Source organism: Aplosporella prunicola (assembly GCF_010093885.1).
Source record: "Aplosporella prunicola CBS 121167 unplaced genomic scaffold K452scaffold_1, whole genome shotgun sequence".
NCBI lineage: Eukaryota > Fungi > Ascomycota > Dothideomycetes > Botryosphaeriales > Aplosporellaceae > Aplosporella > Aplosporella prunicola.
In genome coordinates this window covers 1,323,898-1,340,031 of record NW_022983529.1, presented here as the reverse complement: position 1 = coordinate 1,340,031, position 16,134 = coordinate 1,323,898, and the positions used below count along the sequence as shown (strand labels likewise).

The 16,134-nt window shown below is 53.8% G+C and overlaps 5 protein-coding genes across 5 annotated transcripts; 2 read left to right on the top strand and 3 right to left on the bottom strand.

Moving 5' to 3' along the window:
* Nucleotides 1-1,747: 1,747 nt before the first annotated feature.
* On the bottom strand, nt 1,748-5,333 carry K452DRAFT_354875 (uncharacterized protein; the record flags this gene model as incomplete). The annotated part of the gene is made up of 2 exons (XM_033545916.1): nt 1,748-5,241; nt 5,312-5,333. The coding sequence occupies 2 exons, from the start codon at nt 5,331-5,333 to the stop codon at nt 1,748-1,750; spliced, it is 3,516 nt and encodes a 1,171-aa protein (XP_033403213.1).
* Nucleotides 5,334-6,001: 668 nt separating this feature from the next.
* Nucleotides 6,002-9,246, top strand: K452DRAFT_354874 (uncharacterized protein). The gene is made up of 4 exons (XM_033545915.1): nt 6,002-6,060; nt 6,116-6,165; nt 6,215-6,469; nt 6,570-9,246. Exons 1-4 carry the CDS (start codon nt 6,007-6,009, stop codon nt 8,983-8,985), a joined length of 2,775 nt encoding a protein of 924 aa, XP_033403212.1. The 5' UTR covers nt 6,002-6,006; the 3' UTR covers nt 8,986-9,246.
* A 564-nt stretch (nt 9,247-9,810) lies between these two features.
* On the bottom strand, nt 9,811-11,211 carry K452DRAFT_241008 (uncharacterized protein). Its single transcript, XM_033537807.1, has 4 exons — nt 10,957-11,211; nt 10,798-10,894; nt 10,397-10,740; nt 9,811-10,303 (listed from the first exon to the last, which is right to left on the bottom strand). The coding sequence occupies exons 1-4, from the start codon at nt 11,042-11,044 to the stop codon at nt 10,095-10,097; spliced, it is 738 nt and encodes a 245-aa protein (XP_033403211.1). The 5' UTR covers nt 11,045-11,211; the 3' UTR covers nt 9,811-10,094.
* Nucleotides 11,212-13,988: 2,777 nt separating this feature from the next.
* Nucleotides 13,989-15,251, bottom strand: K452DRAFT_282511 (uncharacterized protein). Its single transcript, XM_033539600.1, has 4 exons — nt 15,234-15,251; nt 14,785-15,054; nt 14,512-14,662; nt 13,989-14,458 (listed from the first exon to the last, which is right to left on the bottom strand). Coding segments are annotated over exons 1-4 (582 nt in total). The 5' UTR covers nt 15,236-15,251; the 3' UTR covers nt 13,989-14,299.
* Nucleotides 15,252-15,436: 185 nt separating this feature from the next.
* On the top strand, nt 15,437-16,120 carry K452DRAFT_314638 (uncharacterized protein; the record flags this gene model as incomplete). The annotated part of the gene is made up of 1 exon (XM_033543775.1): nt 15,437-16,120. The coding sequence occupies one exon, from the start codon at nt 15,437-15,439 to the stop codon at nt 16,082-16,084; it is 648 nt and encodes a 215-aa protein (XP_033403209.1). The 3' UTR covers nt 16,085-16,120.
* Nucleotides 16,121-16,134: the final 14 nt, after the last annotated feature.

Here is a 16,134-nt window from a genome sequence, read left to right as displayed (position 1 = left end):
ACGCCGGCGCTGGCCTGTGCTTAAGCTCAACGAAGGACCGCTTCTGCGCACTACCTACCTCCGTATTCGTACGGTACAATATCATGTATAGTGGTGGTGGTGGCCTCAGGCCTACATACCTAGCAGCGCGGATGCGCTGAGGCGCAAGAAAGAGCCGCGAACGCGTGGTCCGTGGCCTCGGCGGGCTGCCCTATGCATACTATGCAAGTGTACAAATCACCCTACCGGTCCCACGTCCCACGTCCCACCCACCATGCACCACATGGACCTCGTGTCTTGTCAGAGTTAAAGTTTGGGTGCTGGATAGTGCGCAGCGCGCGCGCAGAAAGGGTGGGTAGGCAGTGGGTAAGGCGATTTGAGACAGACGGCTACGGATTACGGAGGACGGAGGACGGATCACCGCTACCCAGTGGAGTGCGCGGAACTGCTGCTGCTTGCGGAGAGAGATCCGCTGCGAGGCTGAGGTTAAGATTGGGATGCGCGGCGACGTGGCTGGTGAGATTGGTGCTTGGCTGCTGTGGCCGGGTCAATATAGGTAGGCGAGTGGGCTGGGCTGGGCTGAGACGAGACGAGACGGCTCGATACGGGGTGGAGCGCTCGATTGCGCTGTTCCTAGTGGCACAATAGGTACTGGTTGAGGCGACGGTTGCGGTGGTGAGGACGGACGACGGACGACGTCTACGCTCCACAGGCGCAACGCCACAGCAAACAGCATGCTCGCGAACCAGCACAACGGTATACCCGACACTATCAGCGCCGGGGAGTGCGCGCGGCGTTCCCGCGTCTCGTCTTCTTCGTTCTTCTCTCTCGCTTCCATCCACCTTCCACAGCAGGCTCGAGCTCCTTCTTCTGCCGCTGTCACAACGCAATGTCCGCTCCCGGTCGGGCGGCACCGCTCGTCAACGGCGCGGAACACTGTACTGGACAGGGCCAAGCAACAAGGGCTATCTCCGTATTTCCGATGGCGCGTGGGAGCCAGGGCCAGAGCCAGGGCCAGGGCCGCCGCTCGCTGCTGCTGCGACGGCGTGTGGGGTGTGGCGACTCTCGTCTGTGTTTGTGCCGGTGACGACTGCTCCGACAAGCGTGTGTAAGAGACCGGGAAAGCAAAAACTCGGGGTGGATTCTCGTCTGTCTATTTTTACGCGCCGACGTCACAGAGTGCTGCGTCTTCGCTATGGACTACCTACTGTGGTCTACTATCTACGCGTCTCTCCGCCGAATTCTCGTAAAGCGGTCTTAAATGCCCACCTGCCATCTCGAGATGCTGTCCGTGAGTCGTTTGCGGTTCGGCTGTCGTAACCATCGCCACAGGGAAGTGTGAACTCCGCTTTCCCCTCGGTGGCGAAGATCGCCAGTCCCCACGAGGCGGCTGCGGCTGCTTCTATTCATACCGCCAGCCCCGAGTCATGCTTTATGCGTGCCTTGTTTCTGGAAGGAAAAAAAAAAAAGAAAGAATCGATTGCGTAGCGGTGCTGCTACGCACGTAAGTAAAAAGACGAGAAGATACTTGCGACAGTTTGTGACCCGGCTGGCTCAACTTGGCACCAGCGCTCTGCCGAATGCCCGAGTTCGGGAATCTGCACAGTCGCCAGCAGAAAGACCGTGCCATGCATCGTCAGTCGTCACTCGTCAGCGCTTTTTACCCGTCCCGCGGTGCCACGGCCCACTTGTCACAGACAAGCCAGCATGAACCCCTCCCTTGGCATCTTGGGCATCTTGGCCGTGTCTCAGCCTCAATTCTTGCCGATCAAGCGCCTTCCATGTCGGCGTCTCCGTTGACCCGTTTCGCTTGAGTGGAGCCGGAACGGAGGTACCTCCGCCTTGTGAAGTTTTCGCCGGGTGTTGGTGCCGCCCTGGACTGGGGCTTCTTGTTCTCAGCTTCACTGTCAGAGTTCGTGAGGTCGATGATCACTGGTGCGTGCGAAGGAGAGGGTCGAGGAGTCGGTGTGGAATGGCGAGATACTGATTGGTGGGGATATGATTCCGTCAATGAGTTCAGCTGTGTCTGTGTGCCGTTTACAAAAGGCTCAGTGTTGGTGTTGTCGTCGAGTGAATTCGCATGCCAGGCTTCCCTGACTGCCACTCCCAGATTCAATGCGACCTTCCTGTCCACGCTATTGCCGATTATACGCCATTGTCCACTTGGTGTGCCCAAAATAATTTCATTGTCAGGAAAGCTTTGGGCGCGGCGGGCTTCCATAATGGTTAGGACTCGGTGTTCTTGCCAGTGTAGTAGGCGCCCCGTCCATGCGTCCGCCGCAGTTGCGGCGGTCTTGATAGTAGGAAACAGACCATCAGGAAAAATCCTTGAATAGGACCTGCTTGACTCCGACGTGCGTGCTTTGCTGCTATTCTCCAAGAAGTGTTTTGCTATATGCTCCGGCACAATGTTGATGGCTTTCATCAATGTCATACCAGGCGGAGAAATCGGCACCGATTTTATGTAGCTGTTGACTGTCTGGGATTCGAAGCGGCATAGTCGATGGTCTGGGAATTGGATGCATGTTTGCACGTGGCCATCGCCAATGTATGGAAGGTCCTGTGTAGCTTGGGAAGCTGTGACAAATTTGAACGGAGTCGGGCCAAATTGTCGCGTGCCAAATTTGGCTGCACACGCATTCTCGCCCAGTGAGGAGTTTCCTGTACCAGCCGGGTGTGAGTGCGTTAAGGTTGGCGCTGGGAGCGGAACGAGACCGGGTGCAGCAATCGACACGAACAAGCGTGATCTACTTTGCGAGCTCCCAGTAGACCATGCGTCAACTAGAAACTGCTTTACTTGATATCCCATGGCTACCAATACGCAAAGCAGCTGTGGGAAGATGTCGCTGCTGCCCTTTCGTCTTTTATGCGTCATCGCCACAACATTTTCCAGAAGTGCGTACTTGGGCCGATAGACTTCGATAAAGGCAGCTACAGAGGCAACCATTGAAGCGTTCCGTAAAGACTCCTGACTTGTAGTGTCCGGTTGCATACTGGAAAAAGCCTGACACGGTGTCCCGGCAGCAATGAACTCCACATCCCCAACTCTGGCAATTAGTTGGGATTTGGATCCTCCATTCGTCGAACCTTCGATTGTCGCCGCGAGGTAGTCATTTACTGATCCCCAAAAGATTGATGCTTTCGTCTCAGCTTCGTTTGCGCGATAGGTGTCAACGGCATTTCTTTCCCAGTCAACTGCCCACAGGCATTTGATTCCTCCGGCTTCCGCTAGGCCACGACCGAAATTACCGCCGCCACAAAACAAATCCATTGCATTCAGCGGCTTTCTCGGCGGTTCTTGTCTTGGATCAAATCCTTGTTTCATTGTCGTAGGGAAAGGCCGGCGTAATGGCTCCGTGCGCCTGTCAGCTCTTGACGTGCCGTGTGATCTTGATGTGATGTACCAGAAGTTGCCAGCGCCATCGCGGTCGTATGGGACTGGAATGTCTTCCGTCTCTTCAAAAAAACGTATGTAACAAGTACTTTTGACTGAACGAGTTAGCGTTTCGAAAGTATCTTCTGTCCAGACAAGCTCATTGTCTTTGGCTTTTGGGTGGAATTTCTTCCGACGCAGAAGCCGACGGACAGACACCATCTCATTGTTAACATTCTCAACCACAACAACTGGATCCAAGGTTTCTCGACCTTGGAGGACAAGTACTGTATCACCAATGGAATATTTTTTCAAAGCTTCTTGGCCGCAGGTGCAGTGGCGATCAGTCTCCTTCAAAGTAATGAAGAAATGGTTGTCTGTGTCATACTTCATCCTGATGAAGTAATCAAAATCGGAATCTTGTCTCGTAGTAGCGTGTGCTGCACCGTATACCCACTTTACCGACACCTTCTGTAGGATATCGGACGACCGAAGTGCCTGGCCCTTATTGGCCTGGCAGTTGCAGTGGTCACTGAAAAACAGTTCGTTAGAAAATCTGTATTTTCCACCTGCTAAAGTGGTGTCAGCTGGGCTATAAAGCCAGATAACATTGTAAAAGAAGCCGATGCGGTCCTTGCTTATAGCCTGGATCCAGGCGAACCACTTCGTTCCGTTTTCCCTCCATACGGAGTTCTGGTCGCGAACTATAGTGACAACATCGCCGGTCCTAATGTGAGCTTTGTTGCTCTCGTTGGTGTTGCTCTCTGCTGCCTTCTGGATCTTGGTAACGTCAAAAAATCCGAGTGATGCCTTATGACTTTCCAACTTGGCCGCGAGCTGGCTGCTCGGTAGGTGTGGTTTTAGTATTTTTGCAAAAGGCATGTGTTTGAAGTTTTCAAAGACAAAAGGAGTCACAACGGTTCCGTCGACACCTTGCTGCTGCTGTCTCTTAACTTTTTGTTCTTCTTTGACAGGCTGACCGTGTTGAATATGATTGAGTTCCGTCCACAAAGGGTCCTTCTTGAATTGTTCGTTCACATTGTGAGCTTCGTTCCATAAAAACGCAACGTTTGCTGCAATGGGTGCCCGAAAATCTTTTTTTCTGAATATTGATAGCCAGGTACGGAAAATTTTCGAGTCTCCATGTCTGAGCAGCAACCAGTCGTAGAATCGAGACTGAAAGTCATTGAGTGTTACTTTGTCTTCGTTGGCCATGAAGTCAATCGCATGTTTTGCCAAGTCTGCCACCCAGAGAAACGTCTCATGATAACGACGGTATTCTGTTGCGGGTGTGGACAAATGATACCAAACACTCTTTGACAAAGTGGACTTCAAGGTGATGTTATTGGCGACGGTATCAAAGGAATCTTCGACGTAGCCCGCAATAGCCATGACCTCAAACTGTGCGCCACGTACGTATTTTGTCACCTCACCGAGGGTGACGACGCCGTCGAAAAGCAACATGTTGCAAGCAGGTTCCACGCTCAAATGGTGAAGTGGTACCATTTCGAACAGACGCCGCTTCCCTTGTCCAGATCGGTAAATAACAAAGTCTGTCAGTTCAATTGTAATCTCGCTGGTGGGTTGTTGGTCGTTCAAAAAATCACTAATTGCGTTGCGCTCAGACGTGAAGGGTAGCTGAGGTGCCCATCCGTCGTACATTGACTTTGGGTAGATAAGTTCGGATTGCATGATCTCAAATTTGCGAAGCCGTACTGGGGTTGGTGACGAGAAGAGGCTGGTCGATGAGGAAGCATCCTGTGACGGCAAATCATCCGGTGACGATGTGTCGATTCTTCGTCTCTTCCTAGACGGGGTGTTGATTTCTAGATCAGAATCACGGATGACCTCGTCATGGGGTGGTGTCGGCGAGCTCCTGAGGATATCATCTAAGGAATGTTAGCATAGTGACGTTATCTTGAAGTATTCATGCATGTATAGGTAGTAATGGATACTGACCCTCACTGATGAGCTGCGGCATGGCAGCAAATAACTATGCGTTTTGCTAAGAAAGCGCGCGAGAGTACGTGAGGATGCTGAGGACGAAGAATAGAAAAGGAAGCAGAAGACATAGAAGAAAGAGATTATATGCGGTATTGAGAGTGGAGCGAATAAAGCATGGTGAAGTGAAGAAGCAAATTGGGCGTCGTGAAGTGAAGGAGCTGCGTTTGTTGAGTTGCCCTTGTGGTTGAAGGTGTGGCGCGCGCGTCGGGCTTCGGTAGACGCGTCGCCGCGCGAGATATTGACGTGTCCCGGTTCATGGTGTACCGAGATTTTGGAAGTGCAAAGTGTAGTGTGACCCGTAGTTATGTTCAGCTTCGCATTAACCCTGTCTGCAGTACCAAGTTGCATATTACACGACACTTGACGATTTGAGAGTGCCATGCAAGATGAAGCTTTGGTTGTCCCGCATAGTTCTGCAAAGATCCAAGAGACAATGCTCAAAAGAAGCGATTGGTACCTGGAGGAGGACGAGTAGCCGGAGCATGTTCGATTTATATCAAGAACGTACCAGCGGTGTAGGTATAGGCAGCTGTGATGACGCATAAGAGAGCTTGATGCGCCCGCATACTTAATTGGGTTTAGCGCCTACGGGCTGCCTGGAGATTTCGTGAACACTGACGAGAGCTCCACCTGCAACCTACAACGCCACCATGTCCGGCCGTAGGGATTTCCTGAACCAGCCCGCCCCCGAGAACTATGTTGCCGTAAGCTCTCATGTCATCCCCGCTGCCTGCTTGGTGTCCGCTAACTTAAGCTCAGGGTCTTGGTCGTGGTGCCACAGGCTTCACTACACGTTCAGATCTAGGACCGTAAGTCGCGTTCCTTCTCCCATGTCACGCTCATTCTAACACGTCACAGGGCGCGTGAAGGTCCTTCGGAGGAGCAGATCAAAGAAGCGCTTGCGAAGCGCGCGGCGGCCCTTGGCGCACCCGCCCCAACCGCGTACGGCGCAACTGGCAAGGCCGACGACGATGAAGACGACGACCGATACCAAGACCCCGAGAATGAAGTTGGTCTATTCGCCAACGGAACCTACGACCGCGACGATGACGAGGCAGACCGTATATACCAAGAGGTTGACGAGCGGATGGACAAGCGGCGCAGGCAACGCAGGTGGGTACTCCAATTTCTTTTGCCCCAAGTCCCTCAGTCATGAAGCATGCGGTTTATCAAAAATCCGTGGACAGATTACCGACTCTTTGAAACCGTATAGGGAGGCTCGCGAGAAGGCAGAGCGTGAAGAATACGAGCGCAACAACCCGAAGATTCAGCAACAATTCGCGGACTTGAAGCGCGCACTCGGGAGCGTCAGCACGGAAGAATGGGCAAGTTTGCCCGAAGTTGGAGACTTGACGGGCAAAAACCGGCGGCAGAAGCAGAACTTGAGGCAAAGGTTCTACGCTGTACCTGACAGCGTGCTGGCTGGCGCCCGGGATTCCACACAACTGGACACGAGCATAGCACCGGACGCGGAGAGTTCAGATGGAACTATGACCAACTTCGCGGACATTGGAGCTGCCCGTGAAAAGGTGCTACAAGTCCGTCTAGACCAGGCGACTCATGGTGCTGGAACTGAGTCTACCGCTGGAACTTCGACGAGCATAGACCCTAAAGGATACCTCACGAGCTTAACAAAGTCGGAGCACGACCCTAAGGAAGTCCAGGTAGGCGATATCAAGCGTGTCCGGGAACTGCTGGAATCGGTCATCAAGACAAACCCGAAGCACGGTCCTGGTTGGATTGCTGCAGCGCGTCTTGAGGAGGTTGCCGGCCGCATAGTCGCTGCAAGGAACGTCATTCAAAGAGGTTGCGAGCACTGCCCGAAGTCTATTGACTGTTGGTTGGAAAGCATCCGCCTCAACGACAACCATAACGCGAAAATCATCGCCGCCAGTGCTATCAAACACAACAGTACGTCTGCGCGGCTCTGGCAAGCTGCTGCTGATCTGGAAACCGATTTACGGGCAAAGAAGAGGGTATTCCGTCACGCCCTGGACAACGTGCCGCAGAGCGTCGACCTTTGGAAATCCGCCATTGCACTGGAAGAGGACCCTGCCGATGCGCGCCTAATGCTTGCTAAGGCTACCGAGATTATTCCGCTTTCTGTCGAGTTATGGCTCGCACTTGCACGCTTGGAGACGCCCGAAAATGCGCAGGTAGTCCTCAACAAGGCCCGTAAAGCTGTTCCCACAAGCCACGAAATCTGGCTTGCTGCTGCGGCTTTGCAAGAGCAACTTGGCAAGACGGAAATGGTGTTCAAGGTCATGGAGCGTGCTATCAAGTCTTTGGCAAAGGAATCTGCCATGCTTAAGCGCGAGGAATGGATTACGGAAGCTGAAAGATGCGAGGATCAAGGAATGATTATCTGTTGCCAGGCTCTGATCAGGGAGACCCTTAGCTGGACCCTAGACGAAGACGACGACCGCAAGGAAATTTTCATGGAGGATGCGCGCGGAAGCATTGGAAGAGGCAAGTATGAGACTGCCAGGGCCATCTACGCATATGCGCTTCGCATCTTCCCCACTTCAAAGACACTCTGGTCGGTGGCTGTCCAGCTCGAACGCAATCACGGAACCAAGGAGGCGCTCTGGAACCTGCTGGAAAAGGCCGTGGAAGCGTGTCCCAGTGCGCAGGAGCTCTGGTTGCTGTTCGCGCGCGAGCGTGAGCAAGCCGGACAGATCGACGAGGCACGCGACGTGATCAAGCGGGCGTTCAGGCAGAACCCAAACAACGAGGACATCTGGCTGGCGGCGGTCAAGATGGAGGCCGACAACAACAATCCGGAGAAGGCGCGCAACCTGCTGATGATTGCGCGGCAGGAGGCAGGCACTAACCGTGTGTGGTACCGCTCTGTGGCGTACGAGCGACAGCTGGGCAACCTGGACGCGGCGCTTGACCTAGTGACGCAGGGCTTGCAGCTTTTCCCCAAGGAACCGAAGCTCTACATGCAGAAAGGCCAGATTTACGAATCGCTCAACAAGCTGCCGCAGGCGCGCGAGGCTTACACAACGGGTACTCGACAATGCCCGCAGTCCGTGCCATTGTACCTGCTGTTGTCACGCCTGGAAGAGAAGGCGGGCGTGGTAGTCAAGGCACGTTCTGTGCTCGACCGGGCGCGACTGGCCGTCAAGAAGAACCCGGCGTTGTGGACGGAATCAGTGCGCCTGGAGCGGCGGGCTGGCAACTTGCAGGCGGCTCAGACGGTCATGGCGCAAGCACTGCAGGAGGTGCCGCACAGCGGACAGCTCTGGAGCGAGAAGATTTGGCACCTGGAGGCGCGCACGCAGCGCAAGCCGCGCTCGCTCGAAGCCATCAAGAAGGTCGACAACGACCCGGTGCTGTTCGTAGCCGTGGCGCGCATTTTCTGGGGCGAGCGCCGACTGGACAAGGCAGTGGCATGGTTCGAGAAGGCAATTGTCCTCGATGCAGACCTCGGCGATACCTGGGCTTGGTACTACAAGTTCTTGTGCCAGCATGGTACGGATGAGAAGAGGGAGGATGTGGTCAGTAAGTGCGTGCTTAGTGAGCCGCGCCATGGCGAGGTGTGGCAGGCCGTGGCGAAGGATCCGAAGAATGTGGGCAAGGGCGTCGAGGAGGTGCTGAAGCTCGTGGCTGCGAAGATGGAGTAGTGTGTGTGGGTACTCTTACTCCTACCTTCGTAGAGGCGTCGGCGCGGGCGGGCTTGGCTTGTCTGAGTCTTTTGCTTCTCGATATGATGATAATGGATCAAGCCGCGGATGCGGACTGCTACTGCCACTGCTTATCCCGTTTGGTGTTTTGATTTGGACTTTTATTACAAATGTCTTGGAGCAAAGATCAGTGTCCTCTACAATTAGTGAGGAACCCGGATAATTTGCCTACCCTATACGGTGACATACTTGTAAATGTATGACTTACTCTTTACCCTTAGATATTTTCATGTCCTTACAAAATTCTCTTATATCCCGGTATCTTTTCACTATCATATAGCGACCTAGCAGCTACCAGCCGTAGCGTTATAGTTTGTTATGATTATTCAAAGAGCACTCAATATGTATAGTACCCGAGTAAGCTTTACTTTGGTAGATAGTTAAGCGGCCAGGAAAATATCTAGAAGGTTGGGCAAATTATCCAGGGCCTAAAACGAGTTGTTAGAACTCCGCATAAGCAAGAGAATCTAGCTCCTTGTCAATCTCGTTCCTTTCTTCGGCACTGCGCAGTTCTCCCCCTCTCGGCGCTGGTACGGAATAAACGAACGGCTTTTGCGCCTGGGCTTGTAGGGCGCGGTAGTCCAAGACTAGGTTCCATGTATATACACCGTGAAGAATTACTACAGTATCACTTTCAAGAGTATCACTTCATAATAAAGCGGAACAGAGCCGCCGCCGCCGCCGCCGCCGATGCCGTCGCCGACCTTGCCCGATCCCGAACGTAGAGCGAACAACGGTTCCGCCACGCGCGTCGGCGGGAGGGCTGACCACGGAATTGCTGCGCACTAACCACTGCGGCTCTCTCACGGCGGCAACGTCTGACGTCCACCTGTCTATTCTCTACCCTCCATTGTCTTTGTCATGAGTGCAGTGTATTTGTAGTGGATTATTATTATTCTTTATTCTTTGGATGTCCTTTCCAGTCCATTCTCCATCTAGTTTTCCTCTCGTCTAATTAACCCATTCGCGCGCCAGTCGGGCGTTATAACCGAACTCCGACTCCGACTCCGACTCCGACAGCGGTGGCGGCGATGTCGTCAGAGGGTAATTTAGGCCTTGACGAACTCGTCGAACCAGCACACGGCCTGGCAGAAGGCCTGCTCCTTGGCGAACTTGACGTGCTTCTTGGAGATGTCGGCGCGGACGGCGAAGCCGTGCTCGACGCCCGAGTAGAGCGTCTGCTGGTAGGTAGCCTTCATCTCGGTGAGGATGGCCTCGGTCTCGTGGCGCTTCTCGGCGGGGTAGATGCCGTCGGTTTCTGCGCGAAGGGTGTTAGTTAGCTAGGGGCGAAAAAAAGGGACAATGTGTGTGGGGCCGCCGAGGCAAAGGGTTTGTTTGGGTAATCACGTACCGGCAGCGGAAATGGCGAGAGGGCCCTGGATGCCCTTGAGCTCGTCGGCGTCGACGAAGCTAGGGTGCGCCGTGTAGCCGACATCGATCTTGCCATCCTTGAGGAAGCGGCAGACGTACTTGCCGCCGAAGCAGTAGCCGGCGGCGCCGATGCGCTTGACGCCCAGCGAGCCGCGCATCTCCTTGATGACGGCCTCGATGATGGGGTCGACGTGCTGCGTCGAGTGGCCGCCCAGCCAGCCCATGAGGTCGAAGTCGTCGGGCTTGTTCCAGGGGACCGGGTCGCCGTTGAACAGGTCCGGCACCACCGTGTAGTAGCCGTTGGCGGCGAACTGGTCCGCGATGCTGTTGCTGGTGTCAATGGCTGTGACTTTGGTTGCGAGGCTGTCGGAGCTGACTCACAGCTGCGCGTTAATGAGCTCATGGCCGAAGATGTCGGTCAGGATCAGGACGGCGTTCTGCGTGCTCTTGTCGGCGGGGTAGGCGACGTAGGAGTTGACTGGTGGGAGAGCATGTTGTTAGCATTAGAAGTAGATTGCTTGAGCAAGGGAGAGAGCTTACTGCCAGCGATCTTCTCGATCTTGCCAGTAGCTTCGCCTTCGTGCTTGACACCGACAGTGCAGCACTTTCCGGGAGGGTGGGAGGCCATTGTTGCGGGGGGAAATAGGGTATCTAGCGGATGGAGTATGGACGGATGAAGGAGGCTTGAGAGTTACACGCCAAGCAGCTGGGGCACTCCATCTCTTTATCTCTGCAGCTAAGAATCGGCGTTACTGTCGGATTTGTCAGGGACGGTGGGGTTCAAGTGCAAGGCCATCCGTGCTCCCTCTTGCTTCACCCGCTGACGCAGGCCTCCCCGGTTGAGCTAGTAATACCCAGCTAACTCTAGCTTCTGCTTACCCCCGGAGCTTTAATATCCACCTATCCGACAGACACATCGCCCTCTAACTACCCATATCCATTTATCCATCACACATACGCTGTTCTGCAGTCGCCGCTCGAAATTGGCAAAAAAAGGACGTCAACGACTCGACACCCGCACAGACGGATCATCCCCACGTGCGGCCCAGACGCAGGTGCTACAGGCGGCGTCTGCGCGACAGCTCAACGAACAGCCAACAGCCAGCGGCCCAGCGCCAGACCGGTCGCCTCTCGAGCCAGCTGTCGAGACCTCTAAGCCTTGCCCCGCAAGCCAATTGCTGCTCCTTGAAACCGCCGCCGCTATCGGAGCCTGGCGTCCAACAGGTTAAGTCCGGACGTTCAATTGAGATTATGTCCGGCACCCGCCCTTATTCCCGTTGCCCTTTTTTTCTTCCCACATGTTGGTGCTGCCGCAAAAAGGGAGCCTGACTTCTGAATAATGCGCCAGATCCTCCCGCTGCGCCAATCTGCTTATGTACATGATATAACAGGGGCGAGCGGGCCCTGGACGCTGCTGGCACGGCTACGGGGTAAGCTCTAGACTCCGTCGCCGTCCCTGCATGACGGACATGGAGACCCTCTGGTGGAAGGCGCTCTCTCTGCTCCTAAACCCTTGCCTTAAACCCGCTGATTATCGCCTGTATTGAACATGTGGCTTTGGCACGATCTTGTGCATTTGTCGTCCTACGCCCTGATGTCGTTCACGGATCTCAGCTGCCTTCGTATGCTTTGCGTGTCGCGTGGCAGACATGCGGTATGACGAGCTCAAGCCCTTGATCGCTGCGCTTAAGCGCCTCTCCTATTATTCCTCTAGGTAAGTGGGGAATGTGTTCAGTCATTAACTCTACTCATCCGGCGAAGACTGCTGGGAGCTTTCAATGGCCCCCTGGGGGGCTGGTTTGCCATTGGATCCATTTTGAAAGCCTCTGCGAATTCATTTAATTTTTTGTTATCTTTTCACACTTTAAAGATTAGTTCTATCTTTCTTTCATTTGTGTCTAGCATCTCAACGTCAACTTTAATGTCCGTCCAGCGTTCGACCTAAAGTTAGCCCTTCCATGTATCCGCGCGCCAATATCAAATACTACTAATCATACATACCTCATACTTACGTCCACCACTAACAGCCAACGCAGAAGCAGAGAAAATTCATGTCTTATCTTCGCAGTACTTAATAATACTAGCTACTCGTCCCACTAGGCTTCGACTTCCTCCTCTTCCTCCAGGTGCTCGCGCACGCAATCGTTGCTATAAACGCGCTTTTTACGAGGCGCTATATACTATTGTTAGTTTTTGCACTTTGCGCAGCAGAAACGAAGGCTTATAATGTAGAAAACAGCATGCGGACGGAAAAGGGTTTTTAGATAAGGAGAAGAACAGAGAAGACAAGACGAGGAAAAGCGTCTAAGAACTGCTTATGATGAAGCGGTGCAAAGGCAAACTTGCTCAGCATGCGTGTAAAGAAAGGAAAGGCAAGAAAGACAATAAAACAAGGAAAAGAATCAAAACCACTTACGCGCTTCTTTCTCGCTCGCCTTATCCTCCGAGGGCGGGTGCACGATACAGCACCGTCCTGTCCTGTCTGCAACATCACTGACGCAAGCAGCACATAACCAATTCCTTAGACCTTTGTCTGTTCCCCACCCCACCCCTCTTCCGACCTCCATACAGCATACTAGAACACATCAAGAACAGCAAACATGGGTTTACAGCCCAACGAAGTCACAACTAAGCACAACACCCACAAGCCCTAGTATATAATCAAAACAATCCCCTAAACCAAGCACATACGACCACAGGTCATAGAATACTGGGCATCCCGTCCGCTCTGCCATACATAAGCTATGAACCGGCTGATTAGTAGTTAGGTGGGTGACCACTAGCGAATCCCAGCTGTTGTATGTTTTTGTATTTTGTTCTTTTACTGTCCACTAGAAACAGTTGTGGAGGGAGCGGGCTGTGGACGTGGAGCGACGGTTGCTGGTTGTGTGTGGTGCGCTTTTTGCTGTTTTCGACTGGTGTGTTTTAAGCAGTGCAGAAGTCTGCGTTAGAAACGGACATTATGGGAGTGGTGAGGTTGTTGAAAGGGTGGGGCTGTTGGTGATGGCCAAGATGGGTGGATAGTTGCACGCTGATGGGCTGGGACATAGAAACGAGGGTAGGTAGGCGGCTGGCAGATAGGTACGGTAAACAGAACGAGAGACACATACAATAGCGCAGTGATGGTGGTGTGTTTTATGGCGATGGCACACGCCGTGGTTGTGATAGTGATAGCAACCGAAGCTTTGGCGTTCCGGGACCTTGAAAGAGCTGTTCGACGGACTGACTGGCTGACTAACTGACTGGCAGACGTCAGAGCGGATGAAGCAAGACAATGAGGCGCAGCGGGTGCGATGCGTGGAAAGGAGAGTGATGTATTCCACGGGCGCGTGGACCACTCCGGACTGGCTGACAGATGGACTGGCAATTGGCAGACGGACGTGCTAGCTGTGGCGCCAACTGTGGCGGTGGTAAATTGGACACGGACCTGATGGACAGAGAAGTGGAGGCATGATGATGAGTTGGGAGGCGGTGTACTGGGCGGACAAGCTGCTACAGCAAGGTCAGCAAAGACAGCAGCATGACGGACAATTTTCTCGTTGAAAGCGGCGGTCCTAAAACGTAAAGATGAACCCGAGCCAGGAACTGGATTGAAAACGCTGAGTACTCGAACATTTTTTGTGATATAGCCCATCCGAATTTTTATCATCTTTCGTCTCAACCGAACCCGCATCTTCGCAACTACCGCGCCCCAGAAGCGGCCGCCCCTTCACGGTCGAGGTGCCACATCGGAGAGTCCGAAGACGTGAATGCTCATTTGCAATGACCCGGACATACATGAAGAAACCGTGACCTCTGATGCCAAATAGTGTAGAAAGGGATTCCGCGCCCTTACTCAAAGAACCACGCCAGACGTCACTTCCCCCCGCCGCGAAGTCATCGCTTAAGCCTTCTTCTCCTCGTCGTCCGCCGACAGAGCCAAGCGCTTGGCCGAGATGCGCTCCTGCCTCCTCTCGCGGGCAGCCTTGGTCTTGGCACGCTTGGCGTCCATCTCCTCCTTGAGAACCCTCTCGCGGGCCTTCTCGGCCTTGGCCTTGTGGATCTAGATGGTGTCAGCAAAGGGACACCGATCATGATGACATCATTTAAACTTACGTGCTCGACGAGAGCGCGCTTGTGCTTGAAGGTGTTACCCTTGCTGAGGTGGTACAGCTCGTGGTAGAGGTGCTTGTCGATCTTGCCGGAGGCACGGTACTTCACCAAGAGACGGCGGAGGACACGGAGGCGGCGCATCCACAGGACCTGGCTGTAATGGGTTCCGTCAGCGACGCTCTACCAAGCTTCTGCCGATTGTTTTCTCCGAGCGAAAAGTCCGCCAATCCTGCAGAAATCCTCTTCTTCGCCGGCCATAGAAAGGGTGTTGCCTACCTAGGCATGCGAGCGTCCTTGGTACCCTTCCTCTTACCGAAACCACGGTGGCGACCGATGCGGCGGGCGGCAGTGAGCTCCCGGGCGCGGGCGCGCGAGTGCATGGTGACGGGCTTCTTAATGATGAGGCCATCGGAGACCAGCTTGCGGATGGTCTGACGGGAGTTGGCGTTGGAGATCTCGTTGACCTCGTTGGGGTCAAGCCAGATCTTGCGCTTGCCGCAACCGACGACGGAAGCCGCCAGGCGCTTCTGGGTGCGGAGGTTGACCCTGCAAAAGCACACAATGTCAGCGACGCTGTCATCCGGGTGTGGTAGAGCGGTGCGGAGTGGGTGGCGGGAGGAGTCGGGGCAGCGCTGAAGCGCACGGAAATGCGTCTTGCAGCATCTGTCCGGTGCGCAGTCGAACGGGATGGTGTCGCTATGTCGATTGAGAAAGGCTTCTCTTACATTTTCGATGATTGTCGCCGGCTGGTCGATGGTCCTGTTTCGTTAGTACAGTCGGGTTGCGAGAGGAGGAGGGCACGAGTTTTCGACGAGAGTCGCTTACCAAACGATGTGTGGGCGCCAACGCCAAGACTCGGCTAAAATGGTCCGTGCGGTCCAACTTAAAACGCGTCGGACCTTTGCTTTCCTGTTTCGTCACCCCAGCAATGGCGCCTCGCGATGACTCTGCTGTGCTCCCACGCCTCAAACCCACCCACATTGCCGATCTCAAGACGCTGAGTGACCTGCTTCACCTCGTGTTTCATCGCAACAAAAATCAGCATCGTCTCAGCTTTTGGTGGCGCGGTTTTTCTACCTTTAGACGCGAGTATCAACATTTACTGGCTGAATATGAAGCGTCCAAATCAAGCAAGACGGCCAAGAAACGTGCCAGAGCAAGACTGGACACATGGACACAGTTTAGAGTACCTCAATGGTATCTTTCATTCACACACTTGATCAGCTCCAACCAGTTCAGTGCCATTGGACTTGTCCTTCTCGCCATCCTAGCCTCAGTGTCTTCTCTTTTTGGCATCACAGCAGCATTTGAGAAAGAGGGAGAAAAGCAAATGCAGGAGATGCTACATGAGTTTGCCCAGAAAGATGCCAAGGAATTGTTTGCAGCAACGGCGGCTGGCAACAAGGACGAGGACATGGGTGAAGTTATCAAGAGGCCCCGTGACCCAGAGCCAGAGCCGGAACTTACTGAACCTCCTGCCAAGAAAAAGGCTGTTACGTCGAAGAAGGTTGTAGAGGCCAAGAAGAAAAAGAAGAAGAGCAAGAATGCAATTGATGACTTGTTTGCTGGGCTTTGATACCTCGGATAGAGGATCCTCAATACTAGAATAGACATTATAGACAAATC